The following is a 21,604-nucleotide window of genomic DNA, read 5'->3' as shown; positions in this document are numbered from 1 at the left end:
ATTATGTATATTTTGATCTAGCCAGGTTTCACTAATTCCTAAAACATGGAAACGGCATTCCGAAAGTAAACTCCGAACATGGTCCACCTTATTATAGAGACTTCTGACATTTAAATGACCAATTTTAAAACCCTTTGTACAATCAATCTCGCATAATTTGCATAGTATGCCAAAAGCAGGATAAACAATAGAGTCGTTACGTAATTCAGCGTCGTCTACGTCGTTGTCTAAAAGGCTTCCCGTACGATGTTCGTTTAACAATTGAATTGGTTTAAATGGTTTATTACATGCGTTACAAATAAAATCTAAAATCATCTTATCTACATAAAATACAATACAGATTTAGGACATTTAAAATTCTTACACATTACCTTTTACATTTAGGTAATTGTTTAAGATCGGAAGTTCTGGATAAAACAACTTTCTCGTTACTGCCAGTGATTATGGTATGTATGCGACCATCTTGTGTCCAAACTGTCCAAACTGCATGCGCTACGCACGTAATTTTATTGCCATATGAGGATTTATGCCCTGAAATTTATGAGTACCAAATTTTATTTAATTGTGATTCATGGTTGTGAAGATATGATTACAAACGTGATTTCGTTAAATCGTGCGTAGACCACGTAATTTTTTATTGCGCACCGTGAAAACATAACCACATCGATTCCTGGCCATAAGGAATATACTGTGAAAAATTGACCTAGCTAGATTAAACTGATATCAAGATAAGGTCAGAAAGCGATAAAACGCATAGTGATACCAGACCGACAGACCGACAGACCGACCGACCGACATAGTGAACTATAGAGTCGCTTCCACGCGACTAAAAAACACTTCATTATCCAGATAAGCAAAAGAAACAATAAAAAAAATCAACATTTATATTTTTTACGATTTATTTACAAAGTGTGTTTATTAGACATTTTCGCTATTTGGCAAAGTTGTCTATTGACCCGAAGAATAGCTAGAAACATTACATTTAAAATGACCATAATATTTTTCGGAAGATATTATTTTGGAACTGCCATTTAATGCTGAAAAAATGTGTCGTCTTGATAGGCGAGACTTCTAGTGACGTATGATTCGTTGTCGTAAGCAGGATTAGATACTCCTATACAGTATACGCTTCGTTCTTGTGTTTCGTCTTGAGATCGATTTTTTGTAGTGTCTTCAGGTTCTTCTGGTGTGTTTTCTTCGGATTCCACACAATCCTCAACCTCAACCTGCAAGAAACCAAACAGAACAATCCATACATCTTTATTGTCATTTACACGACATATCATTTGTTCCTTTAGATACAACACAGGAACGACTTGCATTATCTAATATAACTGAACCTAATTTACTACATGAAAACATTTTTGTAAAGTACTATTGTAAATTAAAAATGACATATCCAACCAAAAAATTGTACAAACATATTTGTTCAGAAGAAAACATTTTTAACATTAATTAATGAAAGAGACAATGATATTGTTCGGACGATATTATTTTGGAACTGTCATTTAATGCTGAAAAAGTGTGTCGTCTTGATAGACGAGACATCTATAAGTGACGTATGATTCGTTATTGTAAAAAGATAAGCAACTTGCTCAAAACTCATTAGTTTTGCCCTGACGAATGATTATACCGTTTAGAGAAAGCTCAGATTTATATTGTTGCATATTTTATTTGAATCTCCATTGAGATCGAGCTATTGACAGGCCTACCCGCCGAATTGTCATTTTATTCAGAAATGTTTCTATTTTGTGATGTGTACTTACATAAGAATATAAATAAACGTTCTTACTTGTACAATTCCAGCCTGTTGCTGCTTAGCAAATCTCAACGCCATTGAAAGGTGTTTACGTACGTCTGCATCCAGTTCTTTCCCATGTCTATCTGTTCCAGTTGATAACATAGCTTCGATTTTCTCAACGGTAGATTGCTCTTTTTGATTTCGTGGGATGGTTACACCTTCTGAGTAAACAATGACAAAAACATGAGTTAAAAGCATGACTATAATAATTGCTTGTGGTTCTTTCTGTAACTAGGTGGAGAGAGACAATGTGACGTGATGGATGACGGTAAGTTTCCGTGACAAACATAACAAAATTTAACAATCAATTATAAAATAATTAACGTAGGGACCCTTGGAAAACAGTTTCCATTATTATTACTTAGAGGGCTAGAAAACGTACTAAAAATAAATGTTCGTTTAAATTTAGATCAAACTATTTATATAGAATAAAAACACTTTTTTTTTCTCTCTGTAGTAACAGTAACCGCGATTTATCATCCTAATTACATAAAGAAATAGATAATTTTTCTTTACATACCAATTTTCATATTTGTTCTTTCCGTAGATGGCATACTTTCTGATACATGTTTAGAAGGTTTTAGTTGCCTTTGAAGTTTCTTTAAAGATGCTATTGTATATAAGTATGGGTTAATTGCTGAATTTATTGGCAAAATGAAGACTGCAGCCCAAGCATATACCGTGGCCGGTATGTTAACAGATGTTGTCAATGATAAAATACCCATTACTATGATGGGTACCCAGCAGCAGAAGTCTGTAGCGACAATAACAGCCATTCGTATAGCAATTGCAATGTGCTTATTCTTGTCAGAATTCATGTGTCCTGCTTGATTTACTTTACTATTCGATATCTTTATTAAAATGAACACACCTGAATAACAAACAAAAATTAGCAAGAAGCATAACGAATTAAAACCTATAAAAATCGCAGTGGTATATTCCCATCCTCTGACTTTTTCCGACGTCAATGGCAATGCAAGACACACGCTGGTGACACCGTAATACTCATCGTTAAAGTACGGGATTGGTAATGCTGGCAGAATACTCGCGACGAGGGTCAGAAACCATCCGACAGCTACTGCAAATTTTACTGTTTCTTGTGTAAGATGAAAACGGCGAAATGGAAATGCAATGTGCAAAAACCTGTCGCAGCTAATGACGGTTAGAGTGTACACAGACGATTCACTGGATAGAAAGGCTAAGATTCCTGCAAGCGTACATATTCGACTGGCCTTCCATTCGCTATCATGTGTGACGTAATCTTCCCGATAGTAGGAATCGGCACTGGCAATGATCAACATATACAACCCCATAAGCATATCGGCAACTGCAAGATTAGTAATTAGAAACGATTGTGTGTAAGATGGACTTTTCTTTGCAGGCCAATTTATCCATCGCCATAAGATTACAAAACTGTTTCCTAGAAGTGCACTCAGTCCAAATAACCATAAGAAAGCTCTAAGGTACACATTCTGCATAAGGTTATCACATGATGAAAACACGTCTGCATCTGGCGTACAGTCAACTTCGTTAAAACCAACATCTTCCAACAAACAGCAAAATGAATAATCATCAGATATTCTGAAATGAAAGATTTACTTCATGAAGCTCGGTTCCTACATGGACACAACACCGCTATAAGAGCAAGAGCTACTGTATATACTTTGTAGACGAGTATTTCTCTTTCATCTCTCTATATCTAGGTAGTCTGGGTTCCAGACTGAGTTTTGTCTTAATATTAGTTAAAAGATAAATATTTTGGCACATATGGCGTTTCATACGTATACTACTTGATTTTGGATACTCCGTCTGGGGAAACACGCACAAGTCACGTGGTTTGACACCAAGAATTCTTGGTGCATACGATTATCCGGTTGACTAGTTTCAGCTGCATGCGATTGGCTACTCTCTCGAACACCGTTTAAATATTCATATTTAAGAATTTCAAAAGCTCAACAACTAAGATGATGCGGATGCGCTATGTTACGTTTAGACAATGTGTACTTGGGTACATTTATGAAAGTTCTGAAGGCTAGAAATTATTTTATATGCCTAGTAGTCTGGTAAACATTTGATGGGATCTTTGAAACATGAAAACTCGTCTTGATATATGATAGGCTAGCTTCTCCGCAAATCAAACATTGAATGGATCATTTATTACGCGGAGATAATTTTGATTTAATTCCCACCCAGACCCTGTCCTGTTCTGTGTGGTGGTGTAGCCCTGTTGTGTGCCGGTGGTATGTAGGCCTACTTCATTTGGCGTTTTAATTGGCAGGTCATACGTGCGAGTTGAGTAGGACCTACGAAAGAGGCCTAGGCCAAGGACTAAACAATTAATAAACAAAACAACTTGGCATTACTATTTTATATTTCAACAGTCTCGATCGTACATTAAGCACTGGTAGGCCTACGTACTCGATCTCTTTCATTTTGAAACAAAATGATCATTGGTTGATTCGAAATCCATATTTACATACCGCCCGCCCCATATAGCCAAATACGGTATGATAACCTACGTCATTCTTATCGTATGTTTGCGGTCTGCAAATCGATTTCTATACGTGTTTCACAAGTCTGTATTTTCAGACAAAAATCGCGGTCGAAATAAAAAAAAATAAATAAAAAAAAAAGATAATACAGACTTGGGGCAAGTCTATATTATATCTAGGCTACTCTGACACAATATTGACATACATTTATTGTACTGTAACTTCCATTTTCCAAAGTACAAGATTATATACATTACTCACAATGTTTTAAGAGACATCAAGTCCTTGAATATCAATTTATCAACGTTACCAATGTTATTTCCAGACATATTTCTAAAATAGAGCACACATAAATAATGTTACCACAGAACCATTCTGTTATACATATACACTTTTACTTAGGAATTAAATTGTATCTTTTTCTGTTATTTTGTATTTAAATTGTAAGGTGTTCTCTCCATTAACCCATACAATGTCACCCATCACGTACATCTAAAATACTTTATACTTACAAATACTCGAGTTTTGATAATCCGAAAAATGTTCCTCTGCCGATGGATTCCAATCCATTACCATGGATATTACTGTTAATGAAACAAATAAACAATTAGTTCCAAAATGTACGGCAATTTTCTGCTGTTGCCATAGTATTTTTTATGTAAAAGTATTATATAGTCTACTATTATTGTAGCGGTATAAAGAAATTTAACTAAACATGTTTAATGAGCTTCAGATTAATTTTAGAAAAAATAAACACAAACGTTTACCTACACAACTAAAACTAGCCTACTCTATATAGGTTTAACATGGTTTACTTACAGATATTTCAATTGTTTTAAATCCTGAAAGACATCACCTTCGAATGATGCTATATTGTTGCCTTGCATGTATCTAGAATAGGTAAATATACGTTTTTATATAACACCTATATAAATTCCTGTCATTTGATTGGACGAATGTGGGTCACATGGCGTGCAATAGTACGCACTATTCAACGATCGTTAAATAGTACTTTTTGAAACATTTTTGTGTACGAAAAAAAAACGTCTAGATGTTATATAAAACAAATAATGAATGTTTTGTATTCGTGTAATGGTACAAATAATGGCACTTGGTGAATGATGAAAGGTTATATCAACTCGGCTTTGCCTCGTTGATATAACCTTTCATCATTCACCTCGTGCCATTATTTGTACCATTGCACTCATAAACATTCATTATTTGTATAATAATTTCGTTTTATTTACGATAAACCTGCTATTCTGGTTTCCGGTGCATTTGATGAATACATTTTTATAAGGTTATACATTGTCTCTAGATAGGAACCTATTGACGTCAGAGATATCTTGTATTAAAAGTACTTAATACAGTTAGATAGGTATCTGGTAGACAGTCTTCCACAGAGAGTCTAGTAACAGCCACAGAATCGGGTGCATTTATTTTGTTGAATTGTGCCGCGTTGTGACCGGGCCCCTATTACGTCTATTGACGATGCAACGACCATTGGAATTTTAAAAACTCTGTGTAAATGTGGTACTAAATTGTGATGTTGACTTACAGAGTTGTCAGATGGTCTAACTGATAAAACATTTCACCTGTTAGTTTCTTTATATTGTTTCCAGAGATATCTCTATAAAAGAAAATGCATGAAAAAGCACAATAGTTATACTACATCTACAAGTGTAAACAAAATACTTGAATATACTGTATAAGTACTAATGCAGCTACTCATAGTTTTTTTATCTCTAGACATACATATTATTTAAACAAGCTTAGTGTGTATTTTTATTTAATTTAACTTACAAAACAAAATTAAATTTGAAAATACTGGGATTTAAGAATAGCAGATCTGCACCCGTGTCTTCTGAAGGAACTATAGATACATTGCTTAGATTTCTGAAAACAAAAAAGAACTTATTTAATATCAAGGCAATCTAACAACATGATGTTGAGCTCGTCTTGCCAATAGGACCAAGTTCTAACAGTCCTTTGATCTTCTGATTGGCTGCGACAAATTTTGTATGGACTGTATATGTATGTGTGTCGTGTGCGCGTGCATATATATACATGGACTTATGTGTGCAAGGAAACAATGTTTCTTTTTATAAACAATACATATATAAAAATATAAATTATTATACTTACAAGTATCGTACATCTGGCGAAATTAATGCAGCTTTTTCTGCTGTCCATTCTACTCCATGACAGTTGTATGAAAGGTCCTGGCAGACACACCCGTTAGGGCACTGTATATCTATGGCAGACGTTATCAATGAAAAAGTAGTTTAAACAATTTATTATTTTAGGCAAGAAAGGGAAATGTAAATCAATTAGATTACACAAGTGTAATTCACATCACACACGTAGAACTTACGCACATTTACGTTCTACTTCTTGGTAGATGTAAGTATTATTAGAAAAAATATATAAAATCATAGCAAGACAAAATTAAATAGTACTAATTAAATCTGTAGTAACAACTTCTTAGGAGACTATTATATTTCTCCGAGGGTTAAATTAGGATCAGGATCATACACCTATCAACAATGTATAAATCTTAAATAGATCAATTAGTTACGGTTTCTTTTTTTCCTAAATCAACGTATCCAAATAATCTAGAACACATGGATGACACTTTGTGTTACTTATTTTATGACTGATTCTCTATTTATTTAGTATTAATATTTTTTGAATTTTGAATCACATCTTACCGCAAAAAAGTTCATCATCCCCACGAAGACAGTCTTTGATGCCATCACACACAAGATCTTGAGAAATACAATTTGACGCATCTTGACATTTGAAGTATCCTGGACAGTTATAATCCTCACAATACTGTTCATCTTCTCCATTTTCGCAATCATCTCGCCCATCACATCGGCTTTTGATTGTTATGCAGTACGAGCTCGGACATTTGTATGTGTTTGCTGGACACTCGAATGAAGCTACACGACACAAAGTATGATTTAAAGCGTTAGAAACGTTTGCAAAAAAGGGAGTTCTTGTGTTAGTGGAACAATATATGGAACAATTTGCCCGTTGATTTGAGAACCGAGTCTTCTGTAAGGGTCTTCAAATCAAAATTGTTTGATGTATCTATCTATCTTAATAAATAAGTCTCTGCTGAGTTTGTAACAATGTATAAAGTTGTATGCAGGACCCAAATGTAAACCAGTTTAAACTGTTTGTGCTACTCTGGGTAAAGACATGTAATCATAATAAATAATAAAATAATCGTACTTTAAATAATCCACACTTTTATAATAAACAAATAATTGACGTGAAAGTACATTCATATGCTAGTCTTCGGGTCTACAGGCATTTTGACTTTAAAAAGGCATATATGGCGTTTCATAACTTGTGACAAGTCTAGAAAAATGCACGAAAAACAAAGCAAATGAGACCTTTATATTACGCATTATGAATAAGTTAAACTATACCGTTTTGCCAAGTACCATCGTTCCTGAATAAACAGGATCGTTGTATGATTATAATATTGAATACATACAAGAACGTTGCACAACACATGAAACAACTCAACTCACCACAATGTTGTAAGTGACTACGATCTCGACAACCTGTTATAACGTCTAAATACACATCGTAGTCTAATAGACACAGGTGACGCTGATCGATGCAAATGCCATTTTCGCATACCATCTCTGTTTGATTACATAACGATTTTGTATCAGTATATTCTATAATAGGAATGACAACACAAGAGTTAACCAATTATTAGTATTTAGTTTGTCTGCCAACAAAGCTGTTTATATAATATAACATATAATACAACGTTACGTCACCAAAAGGTTTCTTTTTAATCTCCCTTTTCAAAATTATTTATTATTTTCTGCCGTAAAGTTTAATAGATATCTCATTCAATATAGTAATTTACAATTTTATCGGTTTTATCCCGATGATTTATTTTAATATTCTGCTGATGATTATTACAATTAATGATTGTTGAAAGAATGATACGACTTACGGCAATCATTAGGCTCATCAATTCTTTTCGGACAATCGCTTATTCGATCACATTTGAATTTTGGGTGCAAACATTTACCATCACTACATCGTAAAAAACCTGAGCTGCATTCACCTGATAAAGATAACTTTATAAAGTGACACTGGCACCAGAAAAAATAAATGGATATAGAGAGCACTTTTGTTGCTCGAGCGAAATTATTTTAATACAATTGCAGTTGCAGTGTGGCACGTTCCAGGCTTCACCTTCAACGACTAGTTTAACGTCTAATTTTCCATACATTAAAGATCTTCCCATTTTGTATCTACAAACTATCAGTCTTTTGTTGTTGTATACATTACATGAGGCATAATACATTGTAAAATCCAACAAATCTCTCCAACTGTAAACTCCCCTTACAATAAAATGTTGTGCTAATGTTATGACATTATTCAAGAAAAACCGCCTACCACATTTTAGTTCGTCTGTTCCATCTAAACAGTCTTTAATTCTGTTACATTGCAATGAAGATTGTAAACAGCGTCCATTATCACAGGAAAACTCGACATCGGTGCAATTCCTGAATACTACCATTAAAAAAAAACATGTATTATGCGCATTTTAAAGAACTTAGTGGTCCAGTGAGTGCGCCTAACAAGTCACTATGCGGTGCGCTATTAACAAAGTATACAATTATTTATTTTTGTTTTTTGCACAAATCTTTATCCAAAATAACAATAACAGTCATGTGAACATAAACTTACTACAATCTTGTTCATCTGAGCTATCTGGGCAGTCTAGTTTATGGTCACAACGGAATGAATAGGAAATACAATGACCTGATAAACACTGGAAGCTTGTTATTGGACAATTGTTTAAATCTGCATCTGAAACTTGATCTAAAAAAAAAAAAATGATATTGTGTTATAACCAAATAAATAGTTGTAGGCCTACAAACAACTTGTTACCAAAAATTAATAGGTTTTGTTGAAACGAAACGTCTTGACTCGTCGGTGTTGAATTGTTGAATCCTGACGAGACGAGTCGTCTTGAGGAGTTAGTGCGTCGAGCGTAGGTTTTAGGTCGTCATCGCGAGAACATATTTTATTTTATTCTTCGAGACAACTCGTCGGGGGCCTCGTCGTACGACGCTCTCTGAGATGGCCTTAATTGTTTTAAACGAATACCGTATACAATATAATAATACTATTATTATTTGGAGTTTACACTTTTATTTTTACACACACAGTGGCACTTGCCCAAATAGTGCAAGGTGCATCTATAAGGCAACGAAATATACAAAAAAAAACATGATATGGTAAACAACTCTGATATCCATTTCTTTACCACAAACTGGAATTTCACAATCTTCTACTTCATAAAAATCCTCTGTATAACACCATGGCTGTTGTCTTCCGTTTGGATTCCGACAAAAGTTGTGATCACCAATACCTTTTCCAATGTAATCTACTGGATATATCGCATCAGTTCCTTTAAAATTACTTGTCCATTTTATACAACGTATTCCATTTGTTGTCTTGTTCTTTGTCCCTCGATAGTCGTGGCCGTCCAACGAATCGAAACACTCTAAAATAAGAAAACCCGCAATAATATTGATACATATGAAATATGCGAAGCCTAGGCTATAGCCATTCTTCTAAAGAAGAACTACTCACTCCTGGCCTATAGTACTTTACCGGTGGTAACTATCTTCATTCGGCCTATACATTTTTGTCTGCGCAGAAGAAAGAATTCCCTTCAGATGCATACGTCGCGAAATCCCACCGTGAAATACACGAGAATATCTCGAGAGTAATACTGATATAGGCCTACTATATTACCTTGAATACATTGTTCATCTTCATCGCTGTTGTCAGGGCAATCGAAGTTTCCGTCACATTGTAACGATTTTAGAATACAAGCGCCAGATAAACATCTGAATTGATTGCTTGAACATGTTTGAGATTGATCTAAAATTTAAATTTAATAAATACTTTAAAATGTTAGGTATGTGATGGTGTATATTTAAAAAATACTGTATGTTGTACTGAACCTCTTTCTATAGAATTTTGTTGAACACGTGATAACCACATACCTCGACTTAATATTAATAATAATATTATCATCAGTAGATGATTAATATACAAATGAACAATGCCATAGTGACATTATAATTACTGTACCTTCAATATCCATTTTACATACATAAGCATCGACGTAGTTACATTGTATTGTCGGTACATTAATCATAGCCCATGTTAGGCCCACTCCAGTACTACCAGTAAGATTTAAAAAGGTGCACATTTCTGATTCACCATCTTGCCAAAGATATACCTGAAGAGTGATTTCTTCATAATAGTAATAGAGTATTCGAAGATATTCTCTAAACATTCCTACTTCTGTGTCTACTGAAAGAACTGACGATCCTTCTGGACAAGACAATTCGGAAAGCGTAGTACTATACTCTGTATGTATAACTGTTAGACAAGAATTATCGTTTTGAAACCAATAGTCTTTACAACCTGCAAACAAAAATTGAACACTTTGTTGAATATTCAATATTTATGATGGGTGATTTGCTGATTCGCTTAATTTAAATTACCAAGAATTCTATTCTGTAACTGGTTCTGAATCTATTGGATTCAACAAGCAGTCAGTTGATAAAGATCTCTGATAGATACTCCGTTTTTACACTATAGCTCTTTCAACAAAATTGGTATCGTCTAACATTTCTAAGCTTGTTTCAAAGAAGCTATTTTTATTTTGTAAAATTAAATGTTTTACTTTTCTTTTGTTTATGTTTATTACTGTGAATATTATCGCTTCATTTTATCTTATTCTATAAACTTATGCTTTTGCTTGTATTCTTATCCATTTTCATTTCTTTTGGAAAATAAATATAAAATGAGTATGTTATAGAATATGAAAAATATGTTGGAACAGATGTGAATAATAATTCTTATTGTTGTTCATTAATATAACATTTACTTTATTATTACTGACCTTATGCTAACTTACCTTTCGTCTGAATACTGTTAAATGGTTTTAACCATGCTGGAGTAACAAATGAATCTAAATTAGACAAATAATACAACAATGAACTAAGGTTGATTCTTATAAACGGAGCGTCAATTAATGGTTAGGCCTATATACTCGCTATTGCTTTACGTATTGATGAAAGTAATTTGATATTTAATCATCTATTATACCATACATAACTCGACCCCAAGGCAACTCGGCCCAAGTAAACTCGGTCACAGCTTAACTCGCCAAAACTAATTGGTCCAAAAAAAAATATGAAACAACAAAATGTTGTAAATTAATATTCACCACATATTCGTCTGACTAGAAAAAAGATACCCAACCTGACGGAAAATCTACTGTGAAAAAAAAACCCAAACTTATATATTTTGTTCAATATTTACCAGAAACACAGGACACCGCTGCGTCTTCAGAATGTTCACAATCATGAATACTTTTAGTGTTACACAGTAAGATATCAGTTTCGTTTCCCGCACACTGAACTTCATCAAAATGTATTGGACCTTTGCCAGGACCAAATCTAGCCTTGTCGTATGCGTTAGAAGCTCGGACAAAGCCTAATTGTTGGCAAACAACATTGGCATCATTTATGTCCCAGTTATCGTCACAAATCGTTCCCCATTGGCCATTGATAAATAGTTCAACCCTACCAGCAGATGGGCTTCCATCAGAAAGACGAATTATATCTGTTAAAGGGAAGAAAACATTCACTTTAATTAATCTTAAAAATTACAATCACGGCACACAATAAAATCAATTACTCGACGATTCCGTGAAAGGGCATACATTAAGACGGGATGTTTCGATAAGCTCTCAAGGTCTTGTAGTGTTTTTTTTATAGTATAAAAAGTATAAAATGTGTGAATTTTGCATGTAAACCCAGTCATACTCCTTTACGGTCTTATGCCTTTGGATTATTTTGGTACACATATACAAAGATCTGAAACGTACCTGTAGAACAAATCACTCCTGCATCTTCGTAATGTGAACAGAATCCATCGAAATGTGTACCAAATGGGCAATCAAATAAGTCGTCTTCATCACCGTCACAAAAAAAATCATAGCGCAAAATAGGACCAACCCCTTCACCAAACGCTGCCTCGCGATACCCTCTGGTGGCTCCAGTATAACCCGACATAATGCATGCCACGTTCGCGTCATTGGTATCCCAATAATCATCGCAAACCGTCCACCACTGATTGTTGTTGTATATTTCCACCCGACCAGCATGCTTTACTGGCGATCCTCTAAGACGTATACCAACTGTATATTAAGATAAAATAAATATGTCGTTACTTATCAGCACTAGTTACTACAGGTAATCCTATTCTTGCTAAATACCCATACTCCTTATCATCAACATGGTACGAGTGTGACAGTAAATAAGTAAATAATATGGATAGGTCTAGACAAATTTAATTAATTTATACAAAAATAATACAATAATAGTACAATAGTCGTGTAGCAAAATATCACAAATTATCACCCTCAGAACACGTGACTTGTACAGCATGACGTTTACATTGCATGTTGGTATCAAATTGACAATTCAGCAAACTCGATTCACTTCCATCACACATAATGATCTGAGCATCGGGTACTACAGTGGTTGTGTTTACACCAACACCAGTCACTGTAGAAGTGGAGCCAAAGTTGAGTTCTTTACAAGCAAGCTCAGTAGTCTGAACATTCCAGTTTTCACTGCAAATATAATTCCATTTACCATCTTTGAAGATTTGAACAAATCCACGATGACCTCCTCCCTTGATTCGTACAACATCTAAATAAAATTGCAGTACATTATTATTATCTCATAAGCTTATATTTATAACAAATGAGTTACTCTCCGCTATTGAAATATATATTTTCAATAGCGGAGAGTAACTCAGACAAATACAATATAACGATAATCATCTTGTTATAATACACACTGGTCTCTGTGCCATGAACCTCGTGATTAAATAATGACGTAATCCCCAAATGGCATAAATACGGAGAACGAGGGATTTGTACTCGAGGTTCATGGCACAGAGACCAGTGTGTATTATAACAAGATGATTATCGTTATAATGACATTATACTGTATTTGTTATCAGAGGCTTAAAATTGACGGACAGCATGGTAATAATGCGGATGACCATGACAAATATTATGGATGAACGTTCTGATTTTAAAGCAGTTATTGAAAAATATTAATCCGAACATTAAAGAACAACTTGACCGAGAACCATATTTTAACAACGTATTAGGGATGTACATATGATTTCAGAACAATCACGAGATTTACGATATCGCCGCGCGTGCTCGCCGTACAGCCATTCGTCGTAAATTTCTGTTACGTCACAAGTGCATGGCTTATGAGTTTTCACTGTTGTTAACATACAAAAGATTTGTACCGTCACTTCTATTGCTAATTTTACCTGTATTAGGCTAAAATTTGCCAAAATGTTTAGTTTGGTATTTTGAAGAAATAATTCAATATCCAGATAGGCAAAAGAAACAATAACAAAATTCAACATTTATATTTTTTTAGGATTTATTTATTTGTGTTTACTAGACATGTTCGCGCATGAGTTAACCAAGCTTAAATTAGAGGAAGGATTTGGACTTCGGAATGGCACACAAAACAATCAAATACCATACCTGTTGAGCATTCCGTGTAAATAAGATAAAAAGTAAAACAATCAACCGAGGTTTGATTACATTGTAGACTGTTTTCAGGTGTGATGTCACAATCGGCGTATTCATCATCAAAATCGTAGAATAGGTATTGGTTTCGTACTAAGTCAACACCAGTTGATTGCTTCTGTAAGCAGATAAACTCAGTAACTCTTCTTTCACTGTCGCAAATATAATTCCATTTACTAGTTATATATGCCTGCGCATACCCCGAGTTCCTAGTATACCCATCAGCAAATCTTGATCCACCTGTAAATATTATTAATACAAATTATTATAGACAAATGGCCTACGATTATTAGCTGCAGTATTGCATTATTAAAACATTTTTTTCTGTCAAGGAAACAATATTTTGTTGATTAAAGGTCATATACATTCTCATGTATATTGGAAAACACTACTAAAAATGTTGTAGCTGGATGAAGAATGTCTTATGTTTACAACAGTGGACAAATATTAAAGGGAAACTTTCGAGACTCAATAGAGAGTCTGTAGGCTAGTAATACACAATTTCTGTCCCTCGTTTTACGTGTAGGCCAAAAAAGAGGTTTCCTCTAAAAAGGATGTTTTCTGAAAAGATCTAAATATGGGTGTCTAAAGTAGACATTCTAATGTAAAATGTCTTGGTTATAGGCTGAATATAATATTGGTAAAAGATACATATTTTGGCACACATGGCGTTTCATATTTATACTAATTATTTAAAAAGTTTGTTTACTAGACATGTTCGCGCATGAGTTAACCAAAATGATGTTTTCTGAAAAGATCTAAATATGGGTGTCCAAAGTAGACATTCTAATGTAAAATGTCTTGGTTATAGGCTGAATATAATATTGGTAAAAGATGAATGAACTTATTTCTGTTTATAAAGGTTATCTGAGACCGGTGCTTGAGTATGCAGCCCCTTTGTGGTATGCAGGTCTTACGCAGGGACAGGTGAATCAGGTGGAAAAGATTCAGAAGCGTGTCTGCAAGATTGTGTTGGGCAATGAGTATACAACATACTCGGATTCTCTTGCCATTTTAAATCTTCAACCACTCCACACAAGAAGATGGCACTCTTGCAAGGTTTTTGCCTCTAAAGCACACGCCTCTGGTCAATTCTCCACCTGGTTCCCTGCCCCTCAGTATAGATCCTGCATGACCCTTAGACATAATCGTAAAGTGGAAAACTATAGTTATAAAACAAAACGTTTCCAAACTAGTCCTGTCCCTTTTATGGTTGAACTTTTGAACAAACTGTAATTTTTTTTTTTTGCTTGTATTATTTGAGGTAACTGCAGTCTAATTTATTCGTTTTTATATATGTATGTTTTGTTGATAGTGATTATAGTTTAAATAGTTTTTATAATGTAATACATATGCAATTCAGCCATGTGCTGCCATGTATGTAATTTGTATGTGAATTTTGAATAAATATACCGATATATATATATATATATATACTACTCGAATTTGTTCAGACAAAAATTAAACCACCGGTGGATTAACAAAAAAAAAATACAGACTAGACTACAGAAGTCTATTGCATAATCAATGTTTGTATAACATAAATGTGTTGAGATTTGTACTGCATAGAGGATAATTTAAAAATGACCCTACATAACACGCCCCTAAATCGACTCCATGTTGTTTCCCTGCTTATTACTGTCTGTATCTTTGTACGTGTTGCTTACTTCTAATGCATGACAGCTTCACAAAACTTGTGCACATTTGTTCAGGCACAATATTGAAAGAGCATTCTTCAAATCTAATTTCCATTCCTGTGCAACTAATTTCTCGTATGGTTGTTGTTCCGTTGTCACTGTCAATGTCAGTGACATTTAAAACACCGTCAAAGTTGAGTTGACTGCAGATTACTTCGCCAACTTTAATGTTAAAATCAACCGAACATACTTTATGCCACGCAGAGCTTGTGAAGATTTCAAGTAGTCCGTCTGATTCAAACTGTCCCGTTAATCTTACGCCATCTGAGGAAATATCATAACCACTATTAAAAGATAAATTAATATTTAAAATAGGCCTATCTATCTATCTATCAGTTTATCTCTATAATAATTGTCACCCAGAATCTTCTCTCCGTCATTTTGATACAGATGTAGGCCCAGTACTAAAATTAAGGAGCTGGTATTATAATAATATATTGTGAAATAAGACTTTATATAAACTAAATCTTTATAAGAAAATACTATTAGTTGTAAATGTGTCATAATGGTCATACATTTACTATCATTGACATAACCAGTGCAGGTTAAATTTGTTGAAAATGTTAACATATTTAAAAGAAATTCTAAACTCATCAGATACCTTTAAATATATATACTGTAATAACAAAAAATGTTGCATTGCATTTTCTTACCAGTTGAACATCTAATCCCAGACTGTTGATCAATATCATAAGAAGCATACATCAAACATCCAGATAAATCTTTCTCATTTCCCCCACATTCGACATAATAAGAAGGCAAGTCAAAAGCAGTACCATAGATTCCACAGCAATCCGAGAACACAGCAGAAGGAAAGTCAAGCGAACGACAAATGACGTCGGCTTCGGTGATATGTAGATCCCTTATTGTTGAAAACTTACCAAAATAATTGAACTCTACACGCCCTTCATTCCGATTCTCACCACCATCAAGTCGAATTGTCACTTTAAAAAAAGGGGTAAACAAGTTGAAGCGTTTGTTATTAAGCTTCAAAGTGGTTCACACATGATTTCTGAAATTACAATTTAATATTAGAAGCTTTCGATTGTGCACATGAGGAAATTATTTGGACGTGTTTCCGCGATCCCCACCTCGACACAGATTTGACGGATTCTGGGTTCAGGCGACGACCGCCGACACATCGGTTGACCTGGCCTAGGTTAGTCGTAACAAATCTCCCTGTTTACTTACAAGGTGAACATACTATCCCGACATCATTTGCATGAGTGCATTGTGGATCTTCCGTTGAATCCGTTGGAGTACACGTAGGATCTCCAATACAACCACTAATATTCGACCAAATTTTCCCAGTTCCTTCTCCGAATCTATGCACTAAATGTTCTTCAACACCTTCATAACCAAGACTCTCACAGACTAATGAAGCATCAGCTTCGGTCCAACCAATAGAACAAACAGTACCAAAAATATAACCTCCCAGTTGAATGCGACCTTCTCTTCTTACATTGCCACCAACAAGAGTTATAAATCCATCTTGCAAACAATTGACAATGACAAATGTTACAATGGTAGGAAAAATGATTATATTAAACCAAATGAATTATTACAATTATTATTGATGCAGCCTGATTACTACAGTGTGCCAAAAGATGATCATAACTGGTTTAATAATCATAACAATTCAATAATTGATATTATATAACACCTAAATAAATTCCTGTCATTTGATTGGACGATTGTGGGTCACATGGCATGCAATAGTACGCACTATTAAACGATCGTTTAATAGTACTTTTTTAAACATTTTGTGTACGGAAAACAAAAAACGTTTCGCGGATGAAAAAAAATTTAGAATACAAAAACTACATTGAAATACAACAGCGCCACCGGTCGTCCTGCCTCTGTTATTTGTAAACACCACCGCGAGATATGCAACAGCAGCAGATTTTTGTGTACGATTTGGAGATAGGCCTATATGTACTAATTTCATTCAAAAAGGCATTTAAATTAGCTTTAGATCGTTTTTAGAATTTAATGGGGACATCCCTACAAGACGTTGGAAAAACCATAATTAGCCAAGATAAGTTCCAATTGTCTGTCGAAGTTTGCCTTTCAGCCAATCTAGTACTAGGCCTAGGCCTACTAGAGTAGTAGTAGTACTAGGTCTAGCCTAGCTAGGCCTGTTAGTATTAGGCTAGGCCTATCCTAGTCGTTTTAGCCTTGCTAGGCATAGGATTGTTTGGTCGTTTGTTGACATAATTAACACTAAAGTAGGTGTGTTTATAAAATCCATATAAATATAACATTTAATATTATAAAATTAAAAAACAAATGTTACTGTTTTAATCAATCTGAATGAAATGTAGGCCTCTTGTCTAGGGCTAGCTCATATTTGATTCAAATGACAGGAATCTATTTAGATGTTATATAAAACAAATAATGAATGTTTAATATTCGTGTAATGGTACAAATAATGGCATTTGGTGAATGATGAAAGGTTATATCAACTCGGCGTTGCCTCGTTCATATAACCTTTCATCATTCACCTCATGCCATTATTTGTATCATTACACTCATAAACATTCATTATTTGTATACTATAGCTGAACTGCAAAATCAATAATATTCGTTACACTCACAGTAAAAATATTCGGACGATGTTGAATCAGAATATAAGGTTGAATCTGGATATATGACTAATGTTGAATCTGGATATGAGGTGGAATCTAGATATGAGATAGAATGTGGATATGAGGTTGAATCTGAATATGAAGTTGTATCTGAATATAAGGCTAAGGTTGAATCTGAATATGAGGTTGTATCTGGATGATATAGGGCTAATGTTGAATATGGATATGATGTGGAATCTGGGTATGAGGTTGAATCTGGATATGAGGTTGTATCTGGATATGAGGTAGAATGTGGATATGAGGTTGAATCTGGATATGAGGTTGTATCTGGATATAAAGCTAAGGTTGAATCTGGATTCGAGGTTGAATCTGGATATAAGGCTATGGTTGAATCGGGATACGAGGTTGAATCTAGATATGAGCTTGAATCTGGATTTGAGGTTGTATCTAGATATAACTTTGTATCTGGATATGAGGTTGAATCCGGATTCGAGGTTGTTTCTAGATATAACTTTGTATCTGGATACAAGGTTGTATCTGAATATGAGGTTGTATCTGGATATGAGGTTGATTCTGGATATGAGGTTGAATCTGGATATAAGGTTCTATCTGGATACGAGGTTGTATGTGGATATGAGGTTGTATCTGGATATGTGGTGACTGGATCTGGATACAAAGTTGAATCTAAAAGAAACGAAAAAGGATAGCAATATAGATCAGTTAATTAGAAAGATTAAAAAATATATTATAATAAATTTACGTAAAGGCAAAATTCGGTAAATCGTGCGTTACTTCTAGAATTTTTACTCGATGGTATATAAATTCGTACGTTCGGCACTATTTTTTAACCACCTGATGTGTAACCCTGTTTACTAATTATTGAGTTAGATAATTATTTATTGACGATTAAAACGAATTGGGGTTTTACGATTTTCCCCAAATAAGGGTGTTTTCCGATCGTGGTATACACTGTCAAATGGATTTAGATGCTGAAAAATACCGGTACACAATAATACGAGGATGTTTGGCATTATCTATCTACGATAATTGTTTTAATAGTTGAAAATTGGTTAAACAGCTCGAGGATAGAATCATAATGTTGAAGAAAAGCCGATTTTCTTTAAAAAAACTATTTTGATAGATTTAATATTTTACACAAACGTATTGCTTAGCGATAAATGGAACATGCCAATCTCTCAATCTCCCAGTATAACTATTTGGTATAACACAAGTAGGTACATTTATGGGCCCTTGGGGTATAAACTTTAGGTATATTTTTGATCGCCATTTGAATCGCAAATTTCTTACTGTGAGTGTGGGTACTTTATTACTGATAGTTGCTTCTCAACGTTTGTATTAATTAATAATTACACAAATATAAACGTCGTAGTGGTGTATCGTTACATGAACTTTACTATTTCAATCGACTATGACAGTGACAGTTTTAACAAATTATGTCTTACTGTGTTTAGTGGTATATTATTTGTAAAACTTATTTCGTTACTGAGAGGATAAATTCATTTATTTAAACATTGTTTCTCTTTGCACCCATCCTTTTCACCATCCTTCACAAAACACACTCAAAAAGTTGAACTAATTTTGTGACAAGTTTCTCTTTTGGAAGTATTCCCCAGGTGCTAATTTTAGTTGACTACATACGAATCACCGTGTCTATTTATTCGTTTCTCTAAACATGTATTTTATAGTCCTGTGGCACGTACATTTGAAATCGCCAGTTTTTTACGCTGAGTTTACTATGTGAGAACCATCTGAGCGTACCACCTAGTTGTTAAAAATAATTGGAGATGGACAGGCCACGTTGCAAGACTGCGTGATAATAGATGGACAAGTAGGAGTTTGCTTTGGCAATCAAGGAAAAGAGAAAACCCAAACTGAGACGGATCGAGATGATAAATATGAAACTGGTTCAGAATAGCAAACGAGAGAAGTAAATGAAGAGATTTGGAGGAGGGATACGTTCCGCAATTGAATGCAACATCTTGAAGAAGAAGAAGAAGAAGAAAAAAAAGAAGAAGAAGAAGAATAATGCTGAATCTGAATGAAAGAAGTATGTTACACATACAATCTGTCCAGCTGTTAATGAATTAAATCATCACCTAATAATAAAGGCCAACTGTAGCATACAGTGTAGGCTTCATAAAAACCCACAGCATGGTTTTAATGATGTTAATGATGATGATGTAAAAAGAGCTATACAAATAATAAACGAACCATTGCTATCAGCACTTGAGGCTAAAGACGAAAACAGCATAAACAGTTTTATAACATGAAGACAAGCGGCCATTACAGTAAACTATCTGAGGAGAAATAAGTAACTTTATTATAATATACTGCAAATCTATTTCAGAATAATGGATTGTGCGCTTGTAATACAATGCCGGTGCCACCCATCAAACATTAGAACATGTATATTAAAAGTACGTAATACACTTGCGATAGTCAGTTAAGTTTTTTAAGTGACATCTGAAAAATCATGTGATCCAACTTAACGTATTCCCTCTGAAGTCGAAACCAAACACGCACACACAAAACTAAAACTTGAATTTCGAGCTTGAGAAGAGACATCAACACACGTTTTTCACTTTGTATACCACAATTAAAAAGGATATTGTAAAACGTATTTCATAAGCAACGTTGTGCCATATTACAATATAAATTACAATAAATTACAATTTATTAATCAAGGCACAGGATGTTTAAATTGAAAATTTATTTTAATTTTTTTTTTTAATTATAAAAAAGGAATATTCGTTACTCAGTTTAAAACTGATATGCTTGTGAGGTCAGAACTAATTAATAATCCAATACCAGGGATCTATATATAAATTTACGTAAGGGCAAAATTCGGTAAATCGCGCCTTACTTCTAGAATTTTCACTCGATGGTATGTAAAGTTGGTTCGTACTTTCGGTACTGATTTTAACCGCCTGATGTAACCCTGTTTACTAATTAAATTGAGTTAGATAATTAGTTATTGACGATTAAAACGAATTTAGGTTCAAAGATTTGCCCCAAATAGGGGTGTTTTCCGATCGTGGTATACACTGTCTAATGGATGTCCATCTTGAAAAATACCCGCCAAAAAAATGCGAGGAGGCTTCGCATTTTTCTATCTCCTCCTACGATAATTGTTTTTAATAGCTGAAAACCGGTTGAACAGCTAGAGTACACCATCATAATGTTGAAGACAGGCCGATTTTCTTTAAAAAATACTATTTTGATAGATTTAATATACGATTATACAAATGTATTGATTTGCGATGAATGGAACATCCCAATCTCTCAGTCTGCCAGAGTTTTAACACAAGTAC

General features: G+C 34.2%; 1 protein-coding gene across 1 annotated transcript in view; it reads right to left on the bottom strand.

Moving 5' to 3' along the window:
• Window positions 1–626: 626 nt before the first annotated feature.
• The window catches only part of LOC140044699 (uncharacterized), a 30,261-nt gene continuing 9,283 nt past the window's right edge, over window positions 627–21,604 (bottom strand). Inside the window, exons 2-28 of the mRNA XM_072089328.1 lie at window positions 20,505–20,590; window positions 18,282–18,956; window positions 16,876–17,175; window positions 16,338–16,628; window positions 15,655–15,948; window positions 13,943–14,227; window positions 12,786–13,079; window positions 12,251–12,562; window positions 11,683–11,985; window positions 11,276–11,329; window positions 10,441–10,779; window positions 10,099–10,227; window positions 9,605–9,844; window positions 9,022–9,156; window positions 8,728–8,844; window positions 8,279–8,392; window positions 7,839–7,991; window positions 7,005–7,238; window positions 6,439–6,547; window positions 6,097–6,189; window positions 5,852–5,923; window positions 5,113–5,184; window positions 4,806–4,877; window positions 4,555–4,626; window positions 2,322–3,382; window positions 1,793–1,962; window positions 627–1,226 (exon numbers count right to left, since the gene is read on the bottom strand). Coding sequence (XP_071945429.1) covers window positions 1,032–1,226; window positions 1,793–1,962; window positions 2,322–3,382; window positions 4,555–4,626; window positions 4,806–4,877; window positions 5,113–5,184; window positions 5,852–5,923; window positions 6,097–6,189; window positions 6,439–6,547; window positions 7,005–7,238; window positions 7,839–7,991; window positions 8,279–8,392; window positions 8,728–8,844; window positions 9,022–9,156; window positions 9,605–9,844; window positions 10,099–10,227; window positions 10,441–10,779; window positions 11,276–11,329; window positions 11,683–11,985; window positions 12,251–12,562; window positions 12,786–13,079; window positions 13,943–14,227; window positions 15,655–15,948; window positions 16,338–16,628; window positions 16,876–17,175; window positions 18,282–18,956; window positions 20,505–20,577 — 6,258 coding nt within the window. The 5' untranslated portion in view covers window positions 20,578–20,590 and the 3' untranslated portion in view covers window positions 627–1,031. The remainder of the gene's footprint in view (window positions 1,227–1,792; window positions 1,963–2,321; window positions 3,383–4,554; window positions 4,627–4,805; window positions 4,878–5,112; window positions 5,185–5,851; window positions 5,924–6,096; window positions 6,190–6,438; window positions 6,548–7,004; window positions 7,239–7,838; window positions 7,992–8,278; window positions 8,393–8,727; window positions 8,845–9,021; window positions 9,157–9,604; window positions 9,845–10,098; window positions 10,228–10,440; window positions 10,780–11,275; window positions 11,330–11,682; window positions 11,986–12,250; window positions 12,563–12,785; window positions 13,080–13,942; window positions 14,228–15,654; window positions 15,949–16,337; window positions 16,629–16,875; window positions 17,176–18,281; window positions 18,957–20,504; window positions 20,591–21,604) is intronic.

The sequence above is a fragment of the Antedon mediterranea genome, chromosome 3, assembly GCF_964355755.1.
Source record: "Antedon mediterranea chromosome 3, ecAntMedi1.1, whole genome shotgun sequence".
NCBI lineage: Eukaryota > Metazoa > Echinodermata > Crinoidea > Comatulida > Antedonidae > Antedon > Antedon mediterranea.
This window is presented reverse-complemented; position numbering and strand designations above follow the sequence as displayed.